The sequence below is a fragment of the Desmodus rotundus genome, chromosome 3 (genome assembly GCF_022682495.2).
Source record: "Desmodus rotundus isolate HL8 chromosome 3, HLdesRot8A.1, whole genome shotgun sequence".
NCBI classification, from domain to species: Eukaryota; Metazoa; Chordata; class Mammalia; order Chiroptera; family Phyllostomidae; genus Desmodus; species Desmodus rotundus.
This window is the reverse complement of record NC_071389.1, coordinates 54,380,303-54,407,792: the sequence shown is the minus strand read 5'-3', so window position 1 is coordinate 54,407,792 and position 27,490 is coordinate 54,380,303. Positions and strand designations below refer to the sequence as shown.

Here is a 27,490-nt window from a genome sequence, read left to right as displayed (position 1 = left end):
CTAGAGACATTAGAAACTGCCCCCTACAAGCACATACCCCAATAGAGTTAAAAGCTTACATTTGATAATATTGAAGGACAAAAGGTACATATTTTGAGGAATCAGAATATTAATATTGGAACTATAGTCAATGCTCAATTTATCCATGGTATTACATGAAGTAGCAAAATTCACAGCTAATTAAAAACTTTAGCAATTACTTTCAATATTGTCCTTCAACAGTTCTTTATTATTACTAGATATATGAACTAAGAGCTGGTGACTTCTCATTCTCCTTCTCTCCCATAGACTCCTTACCTGTCTAAGGATTCAAATTAACTATGTCTTAAAGCAAAAATGGCAGGCAACAGAGTTATGTGGGAGGTAAGAGGAATGAAGAGGAGGCAGAGAGAGGAAACAGAAGATATAAGGAGTAGGAGAAAATGGAGCGAGCAGGCCTCAAGAAAAGGAAGTGGGAAGGGTGATTGATAGAATGCTGCAGGAAAATGGATGCACTGAAAAATGCGGAGAGATTTTTAAGAATTGTGTAAATAGTATCTATACCTCATTTCTCTTCAAGAATCTGCAGTTAATGATTTTAAGTAATGCATGATTTCAATGTGATTAACATGTTAGATACGAAGCTATGGTGTTCGTGACTATAGGGTCTAAAGCATGCCTGAAGCTAGACAATCTTATCAGAAAATCCGTAGCCTGTCTGTTTTGTGGTCTCAGGTACATTTTTGCCATCTCTTGCAAAGGAGTTTAGGTCCTAGAGTTCCTTAACATGTCAAAACAGAAATGTTAGGGAACTCTTGGCTAAAATTCAATTTAGTCAATAGCAAACTGAGCTAAATAAGAACAAAGATACAGATATCCCAGGAAAGAATCCAGTGGTCTTTTTTGGAGCCTCTAGCCAATCAAAATGGAAAGAACAGAAGATAGTGTAGGTGGAATTAATGGGACCTAGCTGCTGGCTCATCAACTCATCCTAATAGTCAAAAACACAGAGCAATCAGTTTGAAAAATAACTCTGTTCATTTGATAGCTGACGAAAAGACTCAGCAAAGATCTGGCATAAAGGACAATGAGGCTGCTTCTCAGAGGACTCACCTGTCTTTCCCGGTTTCCTTCTTAAAAACTCCATCGCAGTAACTCATGCGCTTCTCCGTGGTGACATAAACTTGGGCGCTTGGATAGGTGTCCACAGTCTTTTTCAGCATGTTGTAAACGATGCCATTGCCATCCTTCCTCATATTGCGGAAAGGGCCCCAAATGACATAAATAGTAGTGTTTGCCTCCTTGAAAAAATAATCAGGGGTTTTTAGCAAAAGAGGAACGCTGGTATGGGACACAACTCGAATCATTGTCAGGCGCCCAACATCCTCTTCGTAGCCCTTGGTCGGGGCGTTGTTCATTCTCCAGATGCAGGAGGACTGATCTATCTCATTCCCCACCTTCTGGCCAACCATCTGACCTGAGTTCGACACTATGGCACAAAGGTCACAGTCCAGTTGCAAAGGCTGAAAAACAGAAAGAGACAAGACGGGAGGGGAAATGTTAATTAGTAAGGCCCACCTATTCAAACAAGTTTCTCCGGGAAAACAGAAAATGCAGATGTTACGTATGAGTGCTGAGTGCAGGAATATCTCTGAAATGCCCTCACCAGCCCTAAAGTGACTGTCACAGGTTGTCAAGCCAGGTGCACGCTTTAACTTAAAAAGTGAGTACAGATGGTTAAAAATAATTTTAATTTCTATCCCCTGTGTTGGTTTAAAATTAAATGGAAAAATTGTCACTTGTTTTCCACTCTAAGTGATAAGTTTTCATTAAAACCATAATTTCAAATGAAATAAGGAAATAGGAAAAGATTTGATCTCTTTAATAAGGATGATGACTAAAAAGAAGGCAGAAGGAATATATCCAGGCATCAATTCTGTATTTTACTTACATGCATGAATGGTTATACAGCAGTTGATGAAATGTGAAAAATTCAGCAAACCAGAACTACCTAAGACAAGACTCAGGCTAGCAAAAATATTACAGAGAGACCCTTACAAACTTTTCTGCACCCCCAAGTTCGCTGTCCTTCGTGTTGTTTATTCCAGATGAGTGAGGAAAGGCTTCTTTCATGAACTCAGACAGGCACGTGCAGAGATAGTTTCCAGAGCCACTCTAACCACTCACCTCCCTTTTTTTTTTTAACCAATGAGGTCACAAAGTCTCAGAGGTCAGGCACCAGCTTTTAGGACTTGCAGATAGATTTCAGTTGCAGTGGGAGATTCAAATCTAGATCTTATCACTCTGAACCCACTGCCTTTCCCATTATTCTTTGATTCTTTCCTCCAAAGCTAAGTAAATCCCTTTTGCTGATTCCCTCCCACATGCAGAAAAGGCACTCTGTCTTTTAAAGCAGCAACAAAAGAACAGTGTGCTTTGCTGATACACATCTTGCTCCTGTACCTTCTGTGAGGCTCCACATTTTATATCCGACATTTGTTCCTGGACTCTCATTGTGCCTATTGGTCAGTGGCTCTTCTCACACTCAGACGTCATTGTTACTTTTGTCTGTGCGCTAGACAGTAAAGTCTGTAAGGGTAGAGCCACCGTTTGTCTTCATTTTAATGTTATTCTCCAGAAGTCCCTGGAATAGTATAGGAGCTCAAGACATAGTAGTTAAGTTAGGTAATGAAAGCAATTAAATTAAAATAATGTATTAGGAGTCTGAATATTGAATTTAATATTAGGGAAGAAAAGGACTTTTCCAATGCATCTAGAATTGTTAATTTAGATGAAAAGAGAAAATCAGTCTAGAAGAAACACACCAGCATACTAACAGGTCCAATCTCCATGGGTAAATTGATAGGCAAAGTGCCTCAGAAAAGTTACCAGGATAATTACCACACAACTGTAACAGATCATCTTTCCTATCCACGGTAGGACTCAACAAAGTTATTGAGCAGCTACTATGTGCCAGAAACTGCTCTAGGGGTTGGGGATTCCACTGTGAAAAGTTTAAACAAATATCCCTGCCCTCATAGAGTTTACATCCAGCTACGGGGAGAAAGGCAATAAGCAAACCCACAGGGTACATGTTAGATGGTGATAGTGCTAAGCAGAGAATATGAAAGCAAGAAAGGGGGTTAGGGTCTGTGTGTGTACGTGGGTGTGTTGACAGAGTGATCAATAGAGGCCTCAGGGGGGAAATGATGTTTGAGGAAAGACCTGAATGAAGAGGACTGGGTACAGGGATATTTTGGGGGAAAAGGTATTCCTGCAAAGTAAAGCTGAAGTTACTGCCAACTCCCCAAGGTAAGGGAGGAAGCATCAGGAGAGCACTGTAGTCTGGTAGAGCATAGAGAGAGCAAAGATACCAAGGCCAGAAAGATGATGGGGAGACACCACATAGCGTCTTTAACTGAGGAGCCATCGGAAGGCTCTGAGCAAAGGGGCGCCTGATCTGAGTTATATTTTACCAACTTTGACTGCTGTATGGATGACTGACACAAGGAAGGCAAGGACAGAAAATGAGAGAGCAGGCTACTGCCACAATCAGGGCAAGATAAGATAGTGGCTTGGAACAGGTTGGGTAACAGGGAGGTGACAAGAAGCAGTCACATTCTGGAAATATTCTGAAAGTAGAGCCTACTAGGTTGACCAGTAGATGGCATGTAGGACGTGAGAGAAAGATGATTAAGGATAACTTTGGATTCTCAGCCTAGGCAACTGGAAGACCAGAGCTGCCTTTAACCCAGAAAACAAAGGCTTTGGGAGGAGCAGGACAAGGGGAGGAAGAAGAGCTCGTTCCCAGACCTGTTAGATTTGAGTTGCCTTCAGCACAGACTCTTACAGCAAAGGTAATAACAAAACTACTCAAAATGCTTTAAAGTATTTTCTTAATTATTAAAGTAATATGGGCTTGCTATGGAAAACTTGAAAACTAAACAAATGAATAAAAGAATGAAAAATCTTCATATTGGTACCACTCAACAGTTGCTACAATATTTTGTTGTATTTTCCTCCTCTTATATACATTTTAGAAAGGTCAAGAAATACCATTTATATAATTTGGCAACTTTGGGTTTTCATTTGATTTCACACCTTAAGCTTTTCCATATCAATAAATAGTTCTTAGAGATATTTTTAATGCCTACTCAATATTTCATTAAATGGCTTTACCATTAATGTACCTGTTTGCCTACTCTTGGGCATTTAGTTATTATTGGATTTTTTCTATCATAAAAAAACTGCTTTAATGAACATTTGTGCTTCCCGTTTTATTTTGAATGCTAACAGTCATAAATTAACTTAATTTCACTTCTTTTAGTTTTCATTGTATACCTATAAAACAAGGTAGAGAAAAGCATCTATTTGAGATGTCAGAATTAAGAATTTCAAAAAAAAGACTTGTAGAGCCCACGAAGGTCTGCTTATGAGGCAGGTTAAAACTACTATCAAAGGGACTGCCCATCACTCCTGCTACAGTAGGATTTCGGAACGAAGGGAGGGCACCAAGTGGCTCAGGCACAGATTGGAATGGGTCCACTCAAGGTAAGTAAGTATATTAGAATGCTTGAAAATGGGGTTTGAAGGTTGGTGCCATAGTGAAAACTTCATTAATGACCAAACGGAAGCACAAGGTGTCCCTTGGCCTCAGGCATTGATCTTAGACCCTTCCTCAAGTGTCTAGAAGCCTACGATCTTTTGGGAGGTAAGGGAGTACACAATATGCTTTCTGCCAGGCTATTTGCAGTAGGTCCCGACATCCATTACACTCAGCTGAGTCCTCCGAACTCACCCAGAATCATGCAAATCATGCCTGATTTAAATTGTGTGTGTCATATGGCACGCTCAAACTCATCACCGAGATGCATATGGTGTGGGTAAGATACGTTCAATTTATTGTTCCAAGAAGTTGCTTCACTGTATAATAAAAGCATTTGGGGGTGGGGGTATGGACTCCACCAAGTTTTTAAAAATTAAAAAGGAAAAAGGAAGATATAAAGAAAATGCCTTTGATGTGTTCTAATCTGCAAAATGCAGCAATTTGCATTGGATTTCCCAGCCACGAGAGAAAATTAGCTGGCTCCGCTGTCACAAGACTTAATTTAGCTAATAAGAATCAGCATACTGGTTTCACTTGACAGTTGTAACCCCTAAAAGTGATCAATTAAGACATCACAATCTGTTGCATGACAACATATTGGGATGCTGCAGCTGTGCAGATGATGGGGTCACCAGCTGGCTAACAACTTGAGGGCAAACAATGGGGACAACAGCCTTTTGTTTAAGTAACAAATATGTAATTGGGCAGAGTGCTATGAACGCAATGTCTTCGAGGGGTAGATGATAATTTTTAAATTGCTCCTTTCTTTCATACTATTCACTTGGCCATATTGTCACCATGGCCAGAATCTTAGGGGACTTTCACATGTCCCTACTGCTTGGTCATAGGCCTGCCTCGCTGCCTGACCTCCTGAACGAGGCACCAGGAGACGTGGCCACACATGGTGACCGTTCTATTTACTGCTTCGTCGCAGGAACCATCCTTACAGTATGAGAGGACCGCAGGGCTAGATGAGCGAAACATTCTTCATCCTAATTGAAACTGCAGGTAACACAGAGAACTTGCTTGCTAAGGCCCAAGGGACTCATTTATACCTTTGAAGGCCCCTTCAAACTACAGCAAGCTATGATAAAAAGAAAGACATACCTAGTCACAAATGGACGGTTTGACCCAAGAGCTGCTCTTCCTGGTTATTTCAGCTCCTTTCATTGGCTTTATCCCTGCATCTTGTGATCTCAACTTTCTTTGTTAAAATGCACTACTGTTTCTTGGCCTCGTTTATATTATTTGATTTGGGGTCCTTGCTTGAAAATTTATTCCATATGCTTCCACTCGCTCAGTTCTACCTCAGTAAGCAGTTTCTTTTGACAATGAGGCCCTGGATTTTCCCAGACCTTTAGAAAGATTTATCTAATTCTACTTTATCAAGTCCTGTCTTGATTTTAAATTCTCCTTTTTCATTGACTTGTCCCTACTTCTGTTTTTGTTTTTTTTTTTTTCTCCATTACAAACAAACTTGACCTCTTCATCTTTTTTTCTCTTGTACCCTCAGGACATCATCAAGCCGACTGCCCTGGTGGGGCCTGGCCTGTGTCTATGAACCGAGATCCCCGCAAATATACAGCCAGGCCTGTCTGAGCAACTCTGTCCCTGCTAAAGGAAGCCCACAAATGTCAAATACTTCTTTTTATTTGAAGTCTAAAATATTGATTTTTTTATGGTAACATCACTATATTTGATTTGGCTATTTTCTCTCTCTCTAAAAGGATACTAACTCTGACCTGCATACCTGGTTATAAACAGTTTGGGGAAAGTTAAGAATTTGATGACATCTATTCAACAAGCAAGTGATTTTTATTTAATACCTGTTCTGTGCAAAGCACTGTGATGGTAAAATCATTTTAGAAGTCTAATCTGTGTGAGCTTTAACCTTAGTATGTGATTAACTAGATTCAATTCATATACTATACTATTTTAAAGGCAGAAGAGACTGCCTTGAAAATCAAGTTTTTTCTCTGTTAAAATGAACCTTCCAGTCTGGGGCCCTCAGAGAGCATGGGAGAGGGAGGAAGGAAAGAAGCAGTGCGAGTGAGATGTATGAGTATAGTATATTATATTTATTGATTAAAAACCTGAATGAACATCTATTATGGGCCAGTCACCTTACCTAGCACTTTATTACATTATTCCACAGAATTCTCATAATAAACTCTTCAAAAGGTGGTTTGTTTTTATCTCCCATTATAGAGTTGAGGAAATGGCGATGCATATGGTATCCAGTGGATACTAGATATCGTTCGTGTTCAGCAGAGGAGCATGTATCTTTGATGCAATGCGTTCACATCACTGTGAAGTAGGTGATATTAAAATATTTATTATTATTTTGCACTACTCCTAGCACACATAGAAGCAAACACCTGCAATCTCACCCAGTGTTATATTAAAATTATTTGCATTATACATTAATGCTTCTAAACATGCCGGTGGCCAAGAATTTCACCAAAATAAGAAAACTTTTTAAGTTGATGAAAGCTTCCTCGGGAAAGTTAGGCTTTGCGCGTGAGTGGGCCCTACCTGTCCTTTCTGGCGATGGTGTCACCATGGTATGAGAAATTATGTATATATTTTCTTCTTAATATTTTCAGCTTGTAATATGGCTGAAATTTCTGTCTAAGATAAACTAATCATGGCCAGTTTTATGAGCTTTAAAATTGTCCTTCACATCCTACTCAACTTGCTTTTCAAAAATATCTTACAACAGCAGTGAATTGTGTTTCTTTCTAAAGCGTTAAATGGTTACAGCCCATGTCTAGGAAAAAAAAAAAAACATGGCAGATGATGTTTGAATAAGCTGATCTCCGTGGAAAAAGGGATATCTGCTCCTGGCATGAAAACCTCCTTGAGGCAGATTCACTTCAGAAACCCACAATGGCTGTTTTCAAGTCCTTGGGAATCAAAGTTAGCTCAAGACAGCCACGTCCTTCTGTAACTCACGAACTGTTCTCCCCTCCACACTGATGAAAACTCTGGGCACTGGCTGACTGGGATACTTTGCTCATACTACAGGTCATTCTTACTCTCATTTATTATAAACATGAGTATTTGGCCCAAAATGAGTATTTGCAAAAATGTTGAAGAATGTGAGCACAAGAAAATCCAGAAAATCCTGAATTCTTTGATATTGTGGGGGCAGGCACGAGGAAGATGTGTCTATTCTCATTGCTTTGTAATAGTTTGTGGCATTTTAATAGTCAGCTTTACTTTCCTGTGTTTAAGTATTATGTGTATAGACCCTAAAAAACAATTTATCACGACATGCCCAATTCTTTCCTTATTTATTTTTTTATGAAATGAAAAAATGACCTTAACTAACAGATCAATTACTCTGATTTTTGTTGAGTATAGTCACTTCTCTCTTTAAATTAGTAAACATATAGTTAAAGAACTCTTTTGTGTCTCTGCTCTAAACTTACACACCCATACACAAACACGGTTGCCCTCACTGAGCTGACGAGACAGCTCACTCTCCTATCCACCCTTCTCATCCTGCTCCATACCAACGACTCCAGAAGACTCCTCCCCTATCTTCTGTGGGGAAGAACCTGACAAACTGCCCTATCCTTTTTGAATGAGATATTGGGAAAACTGCCAGGTCCTTTACATTTTAATCAGTAAGAAGAATGAAATATTTAACCTTTACTTATTACTCCATGAATAAGCTTATAGACAATAGAATAGATAATTAAAATCTGTGAATTAAAACTCACAAAAACAATGTGGTTTCCCCAGCAAAGAGCAATGGCCATGTACGAAAGGTCACCTGTCAACTACTTCTAGTTATTAAATCTCTGCATTTATCACTGAGGTGGCTCTACAGAAAACGAAGGTCAAGACATTAAATTATGAAACAGTCAGGATTAGAAAAGGTCACCAAAAATTCAAGTAAAATTTAACCAAACCTGCTAATGCTCTACCCTGGAAGCAAACAGAAACAGCGAGGGATGAAACACAACACTGATTACGGCAATCGATCTCCCTACTTTGGCCCCGAAAGGAAAATGAGTTTCTAGTTGATGTCCTGAAGTCTAAAATGAAACTTGCTCATCTCAAATCAAAACAGGAGCTTCGATAAATATTTCAGAACAAAAAAATCATATTTGAATTGAACCAGCTTAAATTATTAAAAGCGTTGTTTTACACAACCCTCGTGGTTGCTTTCATTTCAACCATAAGAATGCCATTTAAAATACTGGGGATGGGGTACTCCTGGCATGTGAAATGCTTTCTAGGACAACCACTCACTAATTTACTACTTTCATGTTGCAACAAATGAGATCTTTGCTTTTCATCATCCAATTTGGATGGATTTGAGCAAAGCAGCTTGAGCAAAGCTCCAGAGACACACTCCTCAGTTTGCTGCCATTTATTCCTCTACTCTTCCTGAATGTCTTTAGAGTTTTAGTTTTAGAGGCTTCAACATGTATAATGATGCCATTGGGGAATAGATTTTGCCTTTATTCTCCTTGATGTTCTTCTGAGGCCTTTCAAGTGAAAGGTACAAAAGAGGCATTAACAATCTGGCATTGTTTTTATTGCTTGACAAAGAAAAAAATGTATTTTAATTTTTTCCGTGTTTCAGGAATGATTAACCAAGCTGTTTTCATCTATACGGAGTCACTTTCAGCAGACCTCTAACTGTGAGCAAAGAATTGTGAAGACTGTTTTAGAGAGAAATCAGCACAGTTCAACCAAGCCAGCTTGTAAATGTATTCCTTTGCCCCTCTACAAACCAGCATCTTTCCATTGGTGCAGCTTTCAAAAGCAGTGTGTATAAATCACACACTCTGAGTAACAGCATGTAAAAAGACAGCTTTGACAAACCATGGTTTGGCTCTGACTCTCTATGGATTTGGGACATGGCATTTACCGTGATTCCTGCCTGCCGGCATTGTATCCAAGCATACAACTTAATATGGGGATGCACAAAAATATTAATGTCAAGAAATAATTCTAAAACAGGCAACATAAACCTACGTTTCTCAGTTACCATAGGTAATGTGTTCTCTTTATTTGAAAGTTCCTTGAGAGAAATGGATCTGTATAGACAAGTTGGCGAGTCCAAAACAGCAGCTTGCTTTCTCTGGACTGGAAGGCAAAAAGTGGGTTTTCCCAAACCAAGAAAGAGTCTTTTCCCATGGACTGGAATAACAGAAGTCATTCATATTTCACTATCACTATTAGGTCATAACAAAATTGACTAATTTTGTGACCAATTTTCTTCTGGATTATTTTCCTCTCTTTGCAGGAAGATGAGCTCAGGACCTACTGCTAAGATGCCATCCAGGTATGTTACACAGAAAAACTGATGTATGCTATCCTATTAGTATCTTAACATGTCACTCAGCTAGGGGCATGATTCTCAACCAGTTGCACATTACAATGACCAGGAGAACTTAAAAAAAATTATAATGGCTGGATGCCACTCCTGACCAAGTGAATCAGACAACACATGAGAGAGGCACCTGCATGCAAGTATTTATTTTAAGTTCCACACATGGGTCCAAAGGGCATCTAGGACCGAGAAACAATATCTCAGAGGAATTAGTGGTAATAAAAGTGGAGATCAAAGGGAAAAAGAGCAAAATGGTCAATTGGTATCCTCGGGGCCCTACATGTGAGAGATGCAGGGGTAGTGAATCTCTCCAGTTACCCCTCAAATACCACTGCATTGTGAGCCGCACATTGTGGGTGCCTCAGGCAAGCCACCCCAAAGTGCCCCACAATGCATGTGGATCATTTCTAATTAGAATTACTTGAGAAGTAGCAGGGCTGGGAGGACTCTGACTCCTCTGTCTCTCTAAATGGAGAAAATAAATCTCCCTGTGAAAGGAGTCCTCCCTGCTATAAAAGGCTGAGGAGCGATCAGAGGAAGGAAGAGACAGCTTTATCTCAGATTTTAAGAATCTATAGCTGATAAGCCTATTGGACAAACTCTTGTTAATTTTACTAATTTACTGCCCTAAGCCTATATTCTACTTAAATTCCTTACCATATACCCCCTATATATGTTCCTTTGTCTTGTCGAGCCCTCACAAATTTATTGTTTCTTTATTTAAATGATATATAAATGGGCTGCTCCACTTCTCTCACAGAGATCCTTTTAATCTTCCTGTGTACACATAATAAAGCTTGGGATTTTCTCCCGTTAGCCTGCCTTGTGCCGATTTATTAGTAGCCCAGCCACAAGGACTCAAGAAGGGTAGAAAGGGGAATTCCCTCTACTCAACAACATGAAAATAGCCCTAGAAGTCAGTGGTTATGAAGAGAAAAATGGAGACAATATTGGAAGTTTCCATGTAGTACCAAGCATGAGATTTTTTTATTTCCCACAAAGTTATTGTTAATTATATAGCATTAGAGGTAATCTTGATGTTCTAAATAGAATTTGCTTTGAGAGCCAGGAAAATCATGTTACCCTATAATTTCTCTTAGTTGTTATGAGAAATTTTGCCAGTGTGTAAGGGTTGTGGTAAATTTAACATTTTTTGATATGCATTCAATACAGTTTTTTAAAAAAATCTTGTTTTATTTTTAGGCTGGAGGATGTTTTAGTCTGAGAGGAAAGGGTTGGTGGAGATGGAGTGATTGTGAATACAAGAGAATGTCACACTAATGGAGTGAGAACACAGGCAAAAAGACATCAATAATTTGAGAATATAGTTGGATAGGTAGCCTTTGAAAAGTTAGAAACAGGTCCTACCCCATGCAACAGCAGGGATGGACTGGGAGAGCATTAGGTTAAGTGAAATAAGCCAGTCAGAGAAAGACAAATACCATATGACCTCACTTATATGTGGAACCTAATGAGCAAAAGAAACTAACAAACAAAATAGAAACAGACTTATAGAGAGAAAACAGACTGACAGCTGGTAGAGGCAAAGGGGTTTGAGGGAGGTGGGTGAAAAAGGTGAAGGGATTGAAAGAAACCCTCATAGACACAGACAATTGTATGGTGATTGCCAGTGGGAAAGAGGGGTGGGGGAGGTAGAGGACAGAAGACGGTATAGAGGGGATAAATGGTGATGGAAGAGAACTCAGTGGGGTGGTGAGCACACAATACAATATACAGATGATGTGTTATAGAATTGTATACCTGAAACCTATATAATTTTACTAACCAATGTCACCACAGTAAATTCAATTAAAAATAAAGAAAGATTCATAGGTACAGAGGGCGGGGGGGTTGAGGGTCTGGCTGAAAAAGTTGGAGGGATTAAGTAAAAAAACCTCAAAGACACAAACAACAGTATCAGGATTACAAGAAGGTAAAGGGGGTGAAGGGAGTTAGAAGAGGGTAAAGAGGGAACAAATGGTGATGGAACAAGACTTGACTTTGGATGGTGAACACACAATACAATATACAGATGATGTATTATAGAATTGTACACTTGAAAACAATATGATTTTATTAACCAATGTCATCCCAATAAATTCAATAAAAATTAAAAATTAAATAAAATAAGGGTTACTTGAACAAAAATAAGTAAATAAAAATAATTTTGTTTCAAAAAAGAATATACTGGGGGCCTTTGAAAAGGTAGAGACAGATTTTTCTATGAAACAGTAAAAAAGATTAAAAAAATTAAGAATCAGATGACTTTACAAGAGCGAACTGCAATTAAAGTTCCCTCCAGATTTCCTTACATTTTTCTACAGCAGTAAGGGTTTATTATTGAGAGATGGGATACTGAGAGATAAAGTTAGCAGACTTCAGGAGAGAGTTTAACTTTTGAGAAAGAGAATATTTTGAGCAAGAATCAGAAGGACTTTGAGTTGTGCCACAGCTGGAATTTAGAAATTATAGATTTTTGATTAACATACGGCAGGTTCATACAGTCTCTCTAGTACGAGAGCAGCACAGCAGGACTGCAGACATAAGTGAGCCAGCGTGACCGTGGACCGGAGACCGTGGTGAGTAGTGTACTGAAAGTTCAAAGCTGACAAACAATTGTGGGCATCAGTAACATGGATTCCAAGCTGAAAGTGAAAGGAAATGATGGCCAAATGAGCAAACAAAAGAGGTAAGGAAGCATGAATATTTTTAAGTGGTTATGTCCATTAATTGGACACTGGGAGAGAAATGTTTGCATTGAATGTCCTGAGACTGTACTTATTTTCGAAATAAGGAGAAAACATGCGGCTTATATAAGCTTTAAATGAAGGGTCTATGATTCCAACTGAAACAGGCTTTAGAAAAGAAGCTGTGATCTAAGTAATTTCTTCTAGCTTGAAAATGCACACCCAAAGTACAGAGGATATGCAAATTCATTATTGTTAAGAAGTACAGGCATTAGAATGTCTGCTTAAATATGTTAGTTTAAAAAATTCCAACCATTTTTTTATGAAAGATAACTAAAAGAGCTAAGAACAATATAAAAACCATTTTTTTAGGACTATTCAGGACCTAACAAGATAGTGAGGACCTGCCAGCCTGGAGAAGTCTGGAACTCAGGGAGGCAGTCTAGCACAGAGAACTGCTTTTGCCCTGGAGAGGCATTTGTGGCTCTGGAACAAGTAGCTGAGATATGCTTCTCTCAGCCTTGGGACCTAGAAGAACAGAAATCAGAATCTAGAGCTCAAAATGGGTAAATCAACATCTACTTAGGACTAGGACTCCTAAAATGTATTCTAAGAGTAAGTCTGAAATAACCCAGCTGCAAAATATATTACCCTCTTTCATGTCAATAGGTTGCTTCTGTAAAGCTCAATTTTGAAAATTGCATCATCTAGTCCTGAACTTCTAATGACATTACACATTTACAGAGAACAAAGAGAAGTGTTCTCAGAGGAAGACAGTATCATCCTAGGCCTCAAAGAATTGCCACAAATAAAATTTCAAGTACAATACCTGACACACGATCCGAACACCCGCACATTGAAGGGAAAAACCACCATTAGAGAAAACAAACAGAAACAGTCCCTGAGGAACTCTCCATGTAGAATTACAGGGCGCAAACCAAAACAACTACGTTTCCTGTGTTCAGGCAGATAAAAGCCAACTGAAAGTGTTGATGGAAATGAAAACTATCAAAAGTGATGGAGTGTGTGTGAAAAAGGACTACTTAGAAACTCTAGAAATGATTAATATAGTACATGAAATAAAGAAATCAAAGAATGTACTTAAGAGCAATTTAAAGAGAATTAGTGAACTAGATGATAAAAGCAACTGTTCAGAATGAAACATAAAATATTTTCCAAAGTAGAATCAGAGACACAGGAGATACAATGAGAAAGCCTACAATAAATTTATTTGAAATGCCAGAGGATAGGATAGATAGAATGACAAGAAGACAATAATTGAGAATTTTCTGGAACTTGAAAGAATCCATAAATGCAAAAGGCTCAGCTGATGACTCACAGGCAAAACAAATAAAAACAAATCCACATCTAAACATAGAGTGAAACTTCATAAAAACAAAAACACACAGGAAATTAAAAATTACCGTAAAGCAAAAACAGTTGACCTTCAAACAATATGAGTTTGGCCTGTGTAGGTCCACTTACAAGAGGATTTTTTTTCAATAAATATACAGTTGGTACTTTGTTTCCATGGTTTCACATCCATGGATTCAACCAACCAATGATCAAAAACAGTATTTCCATCTGTGGTTGGGATCCCCATGAGCCAAAGGCCAACTTAAGTTACAGGTGGATTTTAGACTGGGGAAGGGCGGGTTCTGCATTAACCTTCTATAGTGTTCAAGGGTCAGCTGTAATTTGGGAGGGGGTAAGTAAAGATAAAATATTTTAAGATATTAACACTGTCATGGAAAGAGGGTAAATGTGCCAAATAACATCACATTTTCATAAGTGTAGGATGCCTGGTACTATTCCTAGGGCAGTAGCTCTCAAACTTTTGGTCTCAAGTCCCATTTATATTCCTAATTACTGAGGGCTCTGATGATCTTTTGTTTACGTGACTTGAATATATATCAATATTTATCATATTAGAAATTGAAAATGAGAAAATTAAAAAATCCATTGATGTATTTAAAAACATCAATATGCCCATTTCATGTTAACATTAACAGTAACCTTTTCACACAAAATAGTGAAAAAAGTGGCATTATTTATATTTCATTTTTGCAAATTTATGCAATTGAAGATTGCTGAATTCTCACATCTGTTTTGCCCTCACTCTCTTGTAAGAGGTTGTTGATTGAAGTAGATTAAAAAAAAAAAAGGTTCACACTGCTATGTAATGGGAAAAGGAAGATAATTTTGTATATTTTTCTGTGAATCTATACAAAAATTTGACGTGTGGCATTTCTTAAAGTTTATTTGTGATATGAAATCTGAGACCATGTCAAAAAATGTTCTACTGTTACATTAGAATGCCCTGGTCCATCTTGTGCTTTGCAGGGATCTTTAACTCGTATGATTTTGTAGCATCACACATCGATCATTTGAAACGTGTTAGTTCAATGAGCTATGCAGATATTAAAGATGTTGAAAATCTCTATTATATATTTTAAACACATTTATGGATACAATATTGCCACTGATCTCACCAGACAAACCTGTAAGTTTTGGGAAACTGGAAAGCTGATGGTGACAAATACAAGTTTGTCAAACATGTGCTAATTTTGACTTGAAAGCTCCACCTTTGTCACTGGTGAAATGCGCTGACTGCTATTTTCGCTAAGTGACAGGCTCACTTCGTTCATTTTCTAGAATGTCTGCCAGGTCCTGATATATAAATATTCATCATTTGTTGGTTTCCATTTCCAGTGAAAACGATGTTTAATGACCTTGGAACTCATGACATTTTTCCACATCAAAATTTGGGCAGGAAAAGGCAAAAGGGGTCAAATGTCTGGTGACAAAATATTTGACTTTGGGTGGTGGACACACTATACAATGTACATGAGAGGGATCCTAGAATCATATACTTGAAACCTATATAATTTATTAGCCAGTGTCCCCTGATAAAATTAATTAGGAGAAAATGAAAAAATAAAACATTGGGAAGGGAAAAATCTATGTAATTTGCAATAGTAACAGTAAAATCATATGATCATCTCAGTAGGTACAGAAAAAAATGATAAAATTCAATATCTGCTAATGGTTAAAAACTCTTAGTTAAGGGAAAGTAGGGAGTTTCCTTAATCTAATAAAATGTTTCTACAAAACAAAAATTCTATATTAATCATTGTAGTGCTCCACACTTAATAGCAATATGTTGGAAACTGTCATTTTCAAGTCGAGAATAAGACGATGATTTCTGCTACCAGCGTGGTCATGCAATGCACTGAGACCCCAGCCAGTACAGTAAGGTGGGGGGGTGGGGGGAATGAAAGCTATAAGGGTAGTCAAAGAAGAAACAAAAAATAATTATTTACAGATGATATGCTATACATAACACACATATAATTTGTTTTATTAGAGTTAGGAGGATTGCTAGATACAAATCAGAATGCAAATGAACTGTATTTTGATACATCAGCAACAATGGAAATTTGAGTATATAATTTATAATTGCACCAAAATATAAGATACTTAGGAACAAATCTAATAATATATGTGCAAGACCTCGGTGGAGAAAAATAACAAAACTTTTTGGGGAACATTTTTAAAAAGTACATAAATGGAGAGATACAACATGTGCATGAAATAGAAAACTTAATGATGTAAAGATGTAAGTTGACCTTAAATCGGCCTATAGATTCAAAGTACTCTCAATCAAAATCCCAAAACATCACAGAATTTCTTTTCTGGAACTTTAAAAGCTGATCAGAACATTTATACAAAAATGCAGGGTAATGAAGTTAATACAGTCCTGACGAGGAACAAGGCGGTCCTAGCACAGGAGCAGACGAATGGGTCCACGGAACACAACCAGCAGCCCACGTAATTTGTGGTGAAAGTGCCACGCAGCGTACTGGAGGAAAAAAACAGGCTTTAAAGGAAGTGAAACTGGAAGAACTGGATAACCTCACGGAAAAGGGAAACGTAGACCCTTATGTATACATAGAACTTGGGTGAGGGGAAATGAAAACCCATAACTAAAAGATAAAACAGTAAGTTTTATGAAGGAAAACAGGAGAAAACTTTCATAAAATCAGACAAGGAAAAAAAAATTAAGCAAGACATAAAAGCACTAATGATGAGGGAAAGGGTTGATGAAATACATGAAATACATTATACATTAATGGTGTCCTTCAAGACAACATTAAGGGAGCAACAAGGCAGGCCACAGATATTTTTTCTCCCTCTCTATCAGGGAGGGGTGTGTGTGTGTGTGTGTGTGTGTGTGTGTGTGTGTGTGTGTGTGTGAGTCCTAGGAAGAGTTAATATAAATAATATATAATACATCGTTACAAATCAACAAGAAAAGACAGCAGCCAATCAAAGCAACAGAAAGACGTATAAATGACTGTCATCACGTAAAAGAAATTAAATGGCAAATAAGCATCAGAGAAGGCACTTGTCATTAGTAATAAGAAAAATGCAAACTAAAACAATGAGATGTTATTGTACATCTACCAGGTTGCCTGAAATTAAAATGTCTGACGATACCAAATGTTAAAAAGAATGTACAGTAGCCGGAAGTATCACGCAATAGCTGGTAGCAGTGTAGACTACAATGCAGGAAAACTGTAGCATTATCCTGCTTACTTGAATATACATGTAGGGTAATTTCTTAATGAGGGCTACAATTCTGAAACCAAAACCCACATTGCAGGTACCAGTGCCCTACCCGAGTGGCACTGACATATTTCAAAAACGGTGTTTTATGGACAAATATATTGGGAAATGTCAAGTACATTCTTCACATCTTGGGGATTGTCCATGAATATTAAATACTAAAGGCTACAAATAGTTATGCACTTAAGTCTGTCTCATTTTGCTTGATTCAGAGTTCCAGTATATTATTTGGAAAAGTCACTGTCATTTTTTGTAGGAAAATGATTAACATGTTATGGGACAATGGCTTGGAACATGGTTTAGAAACTGTGGACTAGATATAGTCTCGTTGGGACTGGAAATGAGACACGAACGGCCACGGATTCCATTATTATTTCACCATCGTTCATTGTCCCTTAAGTTCTACTCCATGTAATAACTGGAGCCCAGATGTGGCATGGGATGAGGTATTAATACTGGAACAGAAGTAACAATTATCATTATTTGCAGAAGATATAATAGTCTTCCTTGCAAACGTGACAAACCACAGTTCAAACTATTAGCACTAGTAGAATTTTAAAATGGTAGCCAGCTGCAGTGTGGATATACAAACTCACCAACAGTACCTCAGCAAAAAATGAATCTGCAACAAAAAGCCATCTAATGTACAGTAGAAAGCAAAATGCAATATAGGTAGAGAAAAAACCTGAACAAGAAATTTGTTAATTCTTTAAGAAATATGAGTGCCTTATATAAGAATGAACCACAATATGGTGTCAATCCAAGTAGTAAATTGCACATGGTTCTTAAGTTTGTTCTTTATTTCCATGGTCCCTTTTTTTCTTAAGAAAAAAATACTTGAATTTCTACATCTAGACTTGATGCCTTTGGAAGTTTATTTAAGGTCTAAGATCTTGTGATCTACTATTAGACAAGCTAAACCCTTTGAATTATAGGAATTCAATATTAAGATTTAAATATACAGTAATATTTATACTTGCTTTGGAGTCTCTCTTTCCTTTATTGCTACGGTAATTATACTTTGAAATTCCTTTCTTGTTAGAATAATTATTTTTAAACTATTTTAAATCTTCTTTTAGATATCACGGGTTATTGACCCAGTAAATGAAATTACTGAGCTCATAGTATTTTAATGCTTTAATAAAGTGGCTTTCTAAAATGCTCGGTCCCTGTGACCACGTAAAGCACAGCAACAAGCCGAAACTAAAATCACCACCCTTTCAGACACAAGACTGCAGACACAAGACAAACTGAAGATTCCACTCAGACTCTGGAAGACCAGAAGGTGACAATGCATAAACAATGATTCAGAGAGTGAAGGAACCAAAATGCTTTATTAAAGACTATGGTGCATTTTGGTCATGGTTTTAAGCGCAGATTTCAGACTTTCTTACCGTCTTCCTCAAAATCTATTTAACTGGACTTCAGAACTCTCCATGGGATCATTTTTGATACAGAGCAATTTGAACATCTTTCAAGTACTGAATAGCAACTTTACATATTTTATTTTTTAAGATTATTTATTTATTTACTTTTAGACAGAGGGGAAGAGAGGGAGAAACAGAGGAAGAGAAACATCGGTGCATGGTTGCCTCTCGCGCACTCGGCACCGGGGAACCAGGCTTGCAACCCAGGAATGTGCCCTGACTGGGAATCAAACCAGCGACCCTTTGGTCACAATCCACTGACCCTTTGAGCGCAATCCACTAAGCCACACCGGCCAGGGCCAACTTTACATATTTTAAAGCTGAAAGAGAAAAAGGCCCTTAAATCAAACTGGATCAATTATCACAAAGTGTCAAAGGACAGCCAATCCAAAATGTAAACCAATTGTTATTTGTGCTGTACTTACAAAATAGGGTTATTGACAGGCCAGGAAGAGACGGGCTGAAGGAAATCTGAACCTTGTGAGAGTCTGGGCTGCGTGCTGCAGCTGAGACGCCCGTGATCACCATCGCGACTTCGTGCCTCACGCCTGGGCTCGGACCTATAGCCCTGGGCCGGAAGCATAGGGCCTAACTAACAAGCTAATGAATTACGTATGATTTATTATTGACCAGCCTGACCATAAAAATAAATAACCTTTCGGTACCATATAATTCATCTGGGTGGGGGGGGGGGGTAAGGCAGAGAGGGGAAGCTGAGAATATGTTTTTTTATGGGTGTGTAATTGCTATAAACAAACAAGTGCTAATTTTAGGCAAAGTATAAGTGACACTTCAAAAACTGGGACTTGTTCCAAATAAATGTTTCCTTCTCATTGTAGGAGATCAGAAGTTTATCATACCATGGCCACGTCATTTCTAAATCATTTTGGTGCCAAAAGTATAAACCACTTTTTCCAATATGGATTAAACATTGAAGACATAATTTAAAATAAAAGCTATTAATAACAGGACACTGAAAGTTTAACATATAAGCCCTGTGTATAAAAATATATAATTAATTTCAGTACTGTCAACCTTCAACATTGTATCACATTCCACTTCCATTGCAGCTGGAAGAACTTAAAGTGCTCAGAGAAAATTATAATAGCACAAGTTTCTGGCAGCGGAGCAGAATACAAATAAGCATTGGCTTTGTCATCAGTCTTGCATTCAAATCCCTCTCTGCTACGTTCTGTGTACTTTTGCATAGATTCCCCAACTTCTTGACTTGTTACTTTCTTAGTTTCTGCAACTCATTTATTAGTTACCTGTGAGCAAGCTCGGCCTTTGCCCCAAGTAAATGTGAGTAAAATTAAACCCTATTCCTCCTTCACCACAGAAGAAAAGTTACCTCACTGAGCATTAGTATGCGATGGAAATTTCGCAGAGGATGGCTTGGGGTATGAAAGAGGGTTCTCCCATTCTGGCCTACATGTCTTCTAAATGGCATACCCTAGACTCGATTTCTCTCCATTTCTTTACAAAGCAGTATATTTTTCCTGGTTTCTCCAAGCTTGTACCCTCATAACTATCATTCTCACAGGCCCCTAAAGACTCTAGTTAGCAAGATCCACCCTTCCTAGGGGCTAGTAGAGATGTATCACTAACAGATGATGTGACTAATAAATAAAAGCACACATACACACAGTTTACAAGGAGAAATAAAACCTTTTTATTGCCTGCATTTTATCATGTGAGGATTCCTTTCAGGACTTGAAAAATCATTCTGTTTTGTCTTTTGCTCTTTGTTATTTTCCTTAGAAGATGTTGGTAATAAAGTTAAATATGTTCCAGAAGCATCAGATGTTTGTTACCTTCATTTTTTTTTCACAAAAGCTGGCTTGGTAGAAAAATGCTACTTAGAAAACACCAGGAGGTAAAATGTCAGATGCAGCTTAAGGATACACAGAGCGAAGGCTTCTATGTGGGTTGGATCGTGAATGCAGAGCATGAATTATGAATAAAATCATTCCTCTACCTCATCATGGGAATAATTTCTCAGATGTGAGTTCTCCTGCTGCCCCACAGAGGGAGTCTAAGTAGTAATTGTGGTTCTTTCTTTACCACTGGCCTGCAAGCTTCAGAAGGCCGCGGATGGTCATCTGTCTCCTCTGAGTGACAAGAAGGCAGTTCCAAATCAAAGACAGCATTGGGCTTTGTTTCTTAGAAACAAAACGATAGATTACACTAAAAATTTTAAAAAGGAAATTAACTTCAAAATGGATTTCCTGGCTGGGTATTAGGAGGACTGTTCTCAAAAATAAATAAATACATAAATACAGTGCTCTTGATAGTCCTTTTTGGAAAATGAGTGAGGTTTTATGCATGGTATGAATAACCACAGATGGCAGTTAAGTGTATAATTGATACAAAGGGGAATGGTTCCAGGCTGATATTTTTTCCTTGGAAAACTTTCTAACACTTCCACATTAATAATGGGCCATTATCTAGAAATTGAAGCTGCTAAGTGCAAACACCATAGGACTCGTAGTTATGCTTTGAAAGTAGTCTTGCAATTATCCAGCTGCAAGTTAAATGCAGTATAGCCTGTGGCTTTCTAAGCTGCATTTTGACTTTTATTTTTGCCCAATTGACCTGTGCTCTGGTTACTGACTGCAGTATTAGATCCATCAACAAAAATATCCTGGGTAAGTGAGATGACACTGCCACCAAACCCTGAGATCCGACTCTCAAGCTGGAAGCCTAACCTCTAATTTACTCTAGTCCGTGACTGATTAGACTCATTATTTAATGAAATATCTCTTGGTTGTCTGTCTATCAAATTATTTGTATTCATGGAGAGAACATGATAAGCCAAAATGATAATTATCCATTTTTCTAAAATAAAAGGTCCATGCTAAGAATAACAATGAGTTATTAAAGTCGCACTTTCCATCTGACATAATATATCTTAGCAAGCTCTTTAAATCCAGCGATTTTCATTGCCGGACATCTTATCTAATAGAAAGGGAGATGTTTACTTTCTATTCATTCAGATTTTGCTAGCTCTGAGCAATAGCTTTTGAATTTGAATGCTGTTGGAAATAATGAGGTAAGATGGAGAAATCCAGTATTTTTTAAAAAGCACTACGTTTAATATCATTGTTTATATCCTCGTTTATCCAAGTACCTGGGTCTAAAACAGAGTTTCTCGCCTGGGCATCCCCTGGGGACGTTCGGCAATGCCCGGAGACGTTTTTGGTTGCTACCGTTGAGGGAGTATTACTGGCATCAGGTCAGTAGGAGCCGAGAATGTTGTTAAAGATCCTTCAATGGACAGCGAAGTTCCTCACAACAAAAAATTGTTCAGCCCAAAATATCAACAGTGCCAAGGATGACAAACAGATTTGAAAGGAATTTAAATAAATAATTAGGCAATAGGCCTATGAAGTTAGGTTACATAAGTGCTATGAATTTAATCTTTTCTGTGTTCCAAGTTTCTCAGATTGTTCACAGGAGTCCAACTTCTTCGAACGATATTAATCATACTAAGGGGATCGAGCCGTGATTTCATAGGATCCCACCCATGTATCTCAGTCTTGCACCAGACTGAGTAGACATTTTCCTCCTCTGATGAAAGCTGGATGGAGAAAAACATGTAATGGAGGAGAAATAGGAAAGGATTGGAAAAGAGATCTAGTGTAAATAGGAAGAGATAGGAATCATTAGAATACAGTAAATGAAGGTGATTCCAATGTTATGGGTCTAAGATGTAGAATCCTGCGAAATATTTTTGTTGGCCAGTGACTTTATCTTTCACTGATCTCATCAATATTACTTGTCTACATAACCCGCATTCATTCACAGACAATGGCCCACTGGATTAATCTGCGTCCCCGTCATACACCCTCAACACACACACTGGAGGCCCTTCACACTGAAAAGACTGGCACAGCCACCACAATTATATTACTCTCTTTAAAAAGGGAATAGACACTTTAATAATTGGGAGTGAAATGATTCAGGGAGTACAAATAATGTACCTATTTTGTTTCCTATATGAAACTGTAGTATTAAACTTCCAATGTAAACTCCTAAGTTATTTCGTAACCACTTGCAGGTTCAACCTCTTCTAGTCTTCCTAGAGGAAGAGGCAAGAGAAAACAATTTATTTTCAGCACAGGTTTCTGTGTTCTTGGCACACAAGCTCCTGGCACTAGAGAGCCGCGAGGAACACAGTGGTTTGGGGCTGGCAAGCTCCAAGCGTTTCAGTTCCCAGCAGCCGGGCTCCTCAGAGGCCTGCCAAAGCCACAGAGCAACACCGAGTCTTCGAAGCCAAAAGCCCTTGGGAGGGAACCATCCTCTGGGCAAAACCTCAACACACGCTCTATTAGCTAAGAGGTTGATTACCAGTAGCAGAATCTTTAACAAATCTTAGCAAAGCTTTAGAACTTGAAAGATACTGGTGTTGTAGAAGCTTGATAGTCAATAAAGTGCCAATAATGCAGATGCCAGAGGGGGGCAGCCATCTCTCTTAGTACGCAAGTCCCTCCCGTTACATCAGATTTCATTCAGTAACTTTCTTTCAAAAGTGAAAGAAAAAAACCTTGGGAATGAAAAAATAAGGGATGAAAATAGTGATAGAAAGAAATATGAACTCTTTTATATGGAACAATCTGACAAAAATTCACATATAGCAGTGAGGGAATATTTGTTAGAATATGAGACGGCTCCACCAAAACAGAAATAAAAACATCACGAAACAACATAAATAATAAATTATCTCTATAGATAAGTGAGTAAAGGGGTATCTATCAAAACCTGTTAAAATAAGAACCATACATACAACTCAGTTTGTGGGCAAAGGCTGGATTAAAGGTCAGTATGGTAGACTGATAGGAAGTGTTGGAAGGTTATTGGGAAAAAGCAAATATCCAGCTGTTTGAAGTTGTTGGCTATTATGAAAAATTAAATTATATATATATATTCTATTTTTTGTATTTGCCTGGGTTTATTTTTAAATTTTTTTATTGTTGACCAATTATAGTTGTCCCGATTTTTCCCCTATTACTCTCCCCTGCCCTATTCACCTCCCTCCACATTCAATCCTCTCCCCACCACATTTTCTTTGTCCATGGATCCTTTATACATGTTCCTTGACTTAACCCCTCCCCTTCTTTCCCCCATTATTCCCCTCTCCTCTCCCCTCTTGTCACTGTCAGTTTCTTCTTTATTTCCATATCTCTGGTTCTATTTTGCTGGCATGTTTATTTTGTTGATCAGGTTCTACTTACAGGTGAGATCATATGGTATTTGTCTTTCACCTCCTGGCTTATTTCACTTAGCATTATACTCTCCAGGTTTATCCATGCTGTTGCAAAGGGCAACCACTGTGGAAAACACTATGGAATTTCCTCAAAATACTAAAATACTAAAAATGGAACTACCTTTTCACCTGGCAATTCCACTGCTGGGATTATGCCCTAAGAATCCTGAAACACCAATTCAGAAGAACCCATGCACCCCAATGTTCACAGCAGCACAATTTACAATAGCCAAGTGCTGGAAACAGCCTAAGTGCCCATCAATAAATGAGTGGATCAAAAAACTGTGGTACATTTACACAATGGAATAGTATGCAGCAGAAAGAAATTATAGATATTCTTAATAAATGGTACCCAAAATTTATATAAACAGTATTCTGTAATAGCAGAATACTAAATGCATTGGTGTGTTTGACACTTGAGCATTATTTTCTTAAAATATGACCCTTTGTTCATTTCCTCATTGACAGATAAATTGTATCTAATACAAAAATCTTCCAGAAGAAAATAATTAAAACATTGATGTGTACTGTGCTTTCTTAATAGAAAACTTTTTTTTGAGAGGATGAATTAAAATTGATCTCAAAGGTTAAATGTAATGAAGTGTGTCTAAAATACACAGTTGCCAATTAAAAACATATTTGTGGTAATTAGCTCCAAATACACATGGAAATTCTAAGCGCTGGCATCCACATCTCATACTCTCACAAGGCGTATAAATCCATGAAATTAACTGATTCAAAACCCCAACTACACAAAGGAAGACCCTGCCCTCTGGCATTCCTTGGGAAAAGAAACCTTGAGGAGACTGTTTTGTTAACTTCTGTTAACCCCAAATCAACAAGGCTCCCACTGTGTGTAGAAGCAACTCCAAACCCTTCATGTGGCTTCAGGCATCCTGGACCCTGGCCCTCTCAGCCACAGTCACCCAGCAAACAATTCCTTCAGTTTCTTGACCACGTCCTATTCTTGCCTTAGCCTCAGGACTGGGAACATTCTGTTTCTTTTCTCCTAAAATCCTTTGCGCTCCACTCCACTTCCCAGGTTTGCAGGAACTTTCTCCTAACGAGGAACCCAGCTTAATATCATCTTCTCCAAGAAGTCTTCCGATCACCCACCCAAGCGCAAGGTCAGTGCTCCCCATTAGACCCACACATATACAGCGCAGAGGGCTGTACCTTCAGAGACACTTATTCTAATTATAATTGTGTATTTATTAATCCATTTACTTATTTATCATCAGAATCTCCCATCGGTCACTATGTTTCCTGGAGGAAGAGAAAATTCTGGGATTCACTGTATCAATCACACTAAGAAGTTGCCTGACCCAAAGCAGGTATTAATAAATATTTTTGATTGTGTAGAAGTAGATTCCAATGTACTGTAAATATCATACTGGTTAAAAGACTTAGCTGTGATGTTTACTGACACAGTGGTGTTAGCACCATTACTCTACATCAGTGTTCAAAAGGGTCCTACCTTATTTGCACAGCATCGTATATTTTTCAGAGTGTAAGTCTTAAATCTGTTTGACTTCAGTAAATGCTAAGGAATCTCCAAGAATGTGGAGACCTCTGGTACCTACAGGACATACAGTTTAGCAGGTTCCTATTGAACTGGGAGACCATATAAAATATATTCGGTGTAGTCAGTGCCTAAGCCACAGAAGTGTATGTCTGTGTGTTCACGAGCACGTGGGTCCCCATGGGTCAGAATACACATGAGCAGATTCCTAGGCAGGGTCCCTGGTGGACAGACTGCCCTGGTATCAACATGTAAGGATTCAGTCCCCGGGTTCCTTCTTCCTTGAACTTTTCAAAATTGCTTTCTTAACCTACATCTTCCTACAACATCCAAGAGGTCTAATAGGAAATTTAAGATAAAGTACCATATTGAGTCAGAGGGACTAAATCTAAAACAGACTTGAATTTGTAATAAAAATGTTATGATAGCTGGAGAAGCCAGGATCATAGGATTCTTCTTGTTTAAGTAGGTCAGTCCAAATAGGTACAATATGACAATGGAAGAGGGATTTGAAAGCAAAGAAGACAAAGTGTAAAAATACAGTAGGACTATTCATCTACATATAAGATTATAAAGTCACTTTTAACCTCCACATTTAATTGAGGAAAGAAAAGTAAATTTCAAGTGTTATTGGAAAACGGTACAAGGTGTAATGTTCCACTGAAACTTTAAAGGTTATTTAATGTTAGATGGTAAGTTTTATAAAAATGAGGAAATGGTTTTGTTCTTTGTATTAATCCAGCATCCAGAGTAGTGTCTGATATCTGGTAAGCAATCAATAAATATTTGTTGAATGAATAATAACAATAATAGCAACTTCTAGGAACACTTTGTCAAATACACAGCTCATAGATAACATACCAATTAACCATTGCACCCACATAGGAGGAAGGTTTATTATAAGCATTTTAAAAGGAGTTAATAAAATCCAAATAATTTCCCCAGGATCAGAGGGCAACATTCCCATCAGGATGAGCTGACCACAGAGCCTGCCTTCCTACCCGCTGCACTAAACAGGCTCCTCGGACACGCAGAATTGTGTGGAGGAGAAACGCAACCACATTAAAAAGGATGTGCAGAAAAAGTCAGAATGTATGATGAACTACAGAGCTGCAGAACGTGGCCTATTTCCGTGCAGCCGGCTCGCTGGAGCTGCAAGTACAATGCCATAGAATATTATGGAGGTGGCTAAAGGCAGGATGTGGGTGGGAAAGGGAGCCAGAAAAAAATAGACAGCAAATAAATAAGGAGCTTATTCCTTTCCATAGTAACAGCTATACCTCTAGCCGCAACATTGCCAGTGCTGTCAGACCTTACAGAAACGAGGCAAACCGTGTTTTTCAAAAGAGTAATAATGAAAAAATAAAGTCCTGTGGTGCTTTTCCTCTATCGGCTCTGCTTATAAATTCATAGCACAGCATGGAGGTTATTAAAATCCCATATGTGAGAACCACACACAGCACAAAGAGATATGAATTGGCGTTCCATGGAGATAATGCTATCTAATGGGCAAAACAAGTAGTAGGGTTTCATTTTTATTCCGAGTACATTTGAAAAGGGCTCAGCATCCAACTACTGTGCATGGATAGCTGACCGTTCAAAGATTGTTTCTCCCCTTCTTTCCTATGGATTAATAAGTGGGTTATAAAGAGTAGGGTTGTTATCTGCCCAAGTCTGGATATTCCCATGACATCTTTTCTTTGCTTGCAACTGTTTGAAATAGAGTGGATTAAAAGCTTCTCCAGCTGCCTGGCACAGAAGGGAGGCAGAGGAAGCCTCCCCCTGCTCCCCACCACAGCACCAGGCAGGCCTGGGGTCCAGAGGAGCTCGTGATTTCCAGTCCACAGTCCACTGGAGACCTGTCCAGAGGTCCAGCACAGTCCAGCTTACACTTCATTGTTGCTGGCTTGGTTTATTAATGGATTTTGGGGCGGTGTTTAGAAAAGGCAGCCTAATGTCCTATTAGGGAAAATAAAATATGACTGATTATAGCTAATACTATTCTACATAATCTGGCAATA

The 27,490-nt window shown here is 38.3% G+C and overlaps 1 protein-coding gene and 1 long non-coding RNA gene across 2 annotated transcripts in view; one reads left to right on the top strand and one right to left on the bottom strand.

Annotated features, from left to right (window-relative positions):
- Window positions 1–27,490, bottom strand: part of ST6GALNAC3 (ST6 N-acetylgalactosaminide alpha-2,6-sialyltransferase 3) — a 491,203-nt gene that overhangs the window by 192,806 nt on the left and 270,907 nt on the right. The window contains exon 3 of the mRNA XM_045199607.2: window positions 1,093–1,502. Coding sequence (XP_045055542.1) covers window positions 1,093–1,502 — 410 coding nt within the window. The remainder of the gene's footprint in view (window positions 1–1,092; window positions 1,503–27,490) is intronic.
- Window positions 3,746–27,490, top strand: part of LOC123480288 (uncharacterized) — a 30,363-nt gene continuing 6,618 nt past the window's right edge. The window contains exons 1-3 of the long non-coding RNA XR_006656208.2: window positions 3,746–3,836; window positions 9,852–9,890; window positions 12,433–12,627. This is a non-coding gene — a long non-coding RNA (uncharacterized lncRNA). The remainder of the gene's footprint in view (window positions 3,837–9,851; window positions 9,891–12,432; window positions 12,628–27,490) is intronic.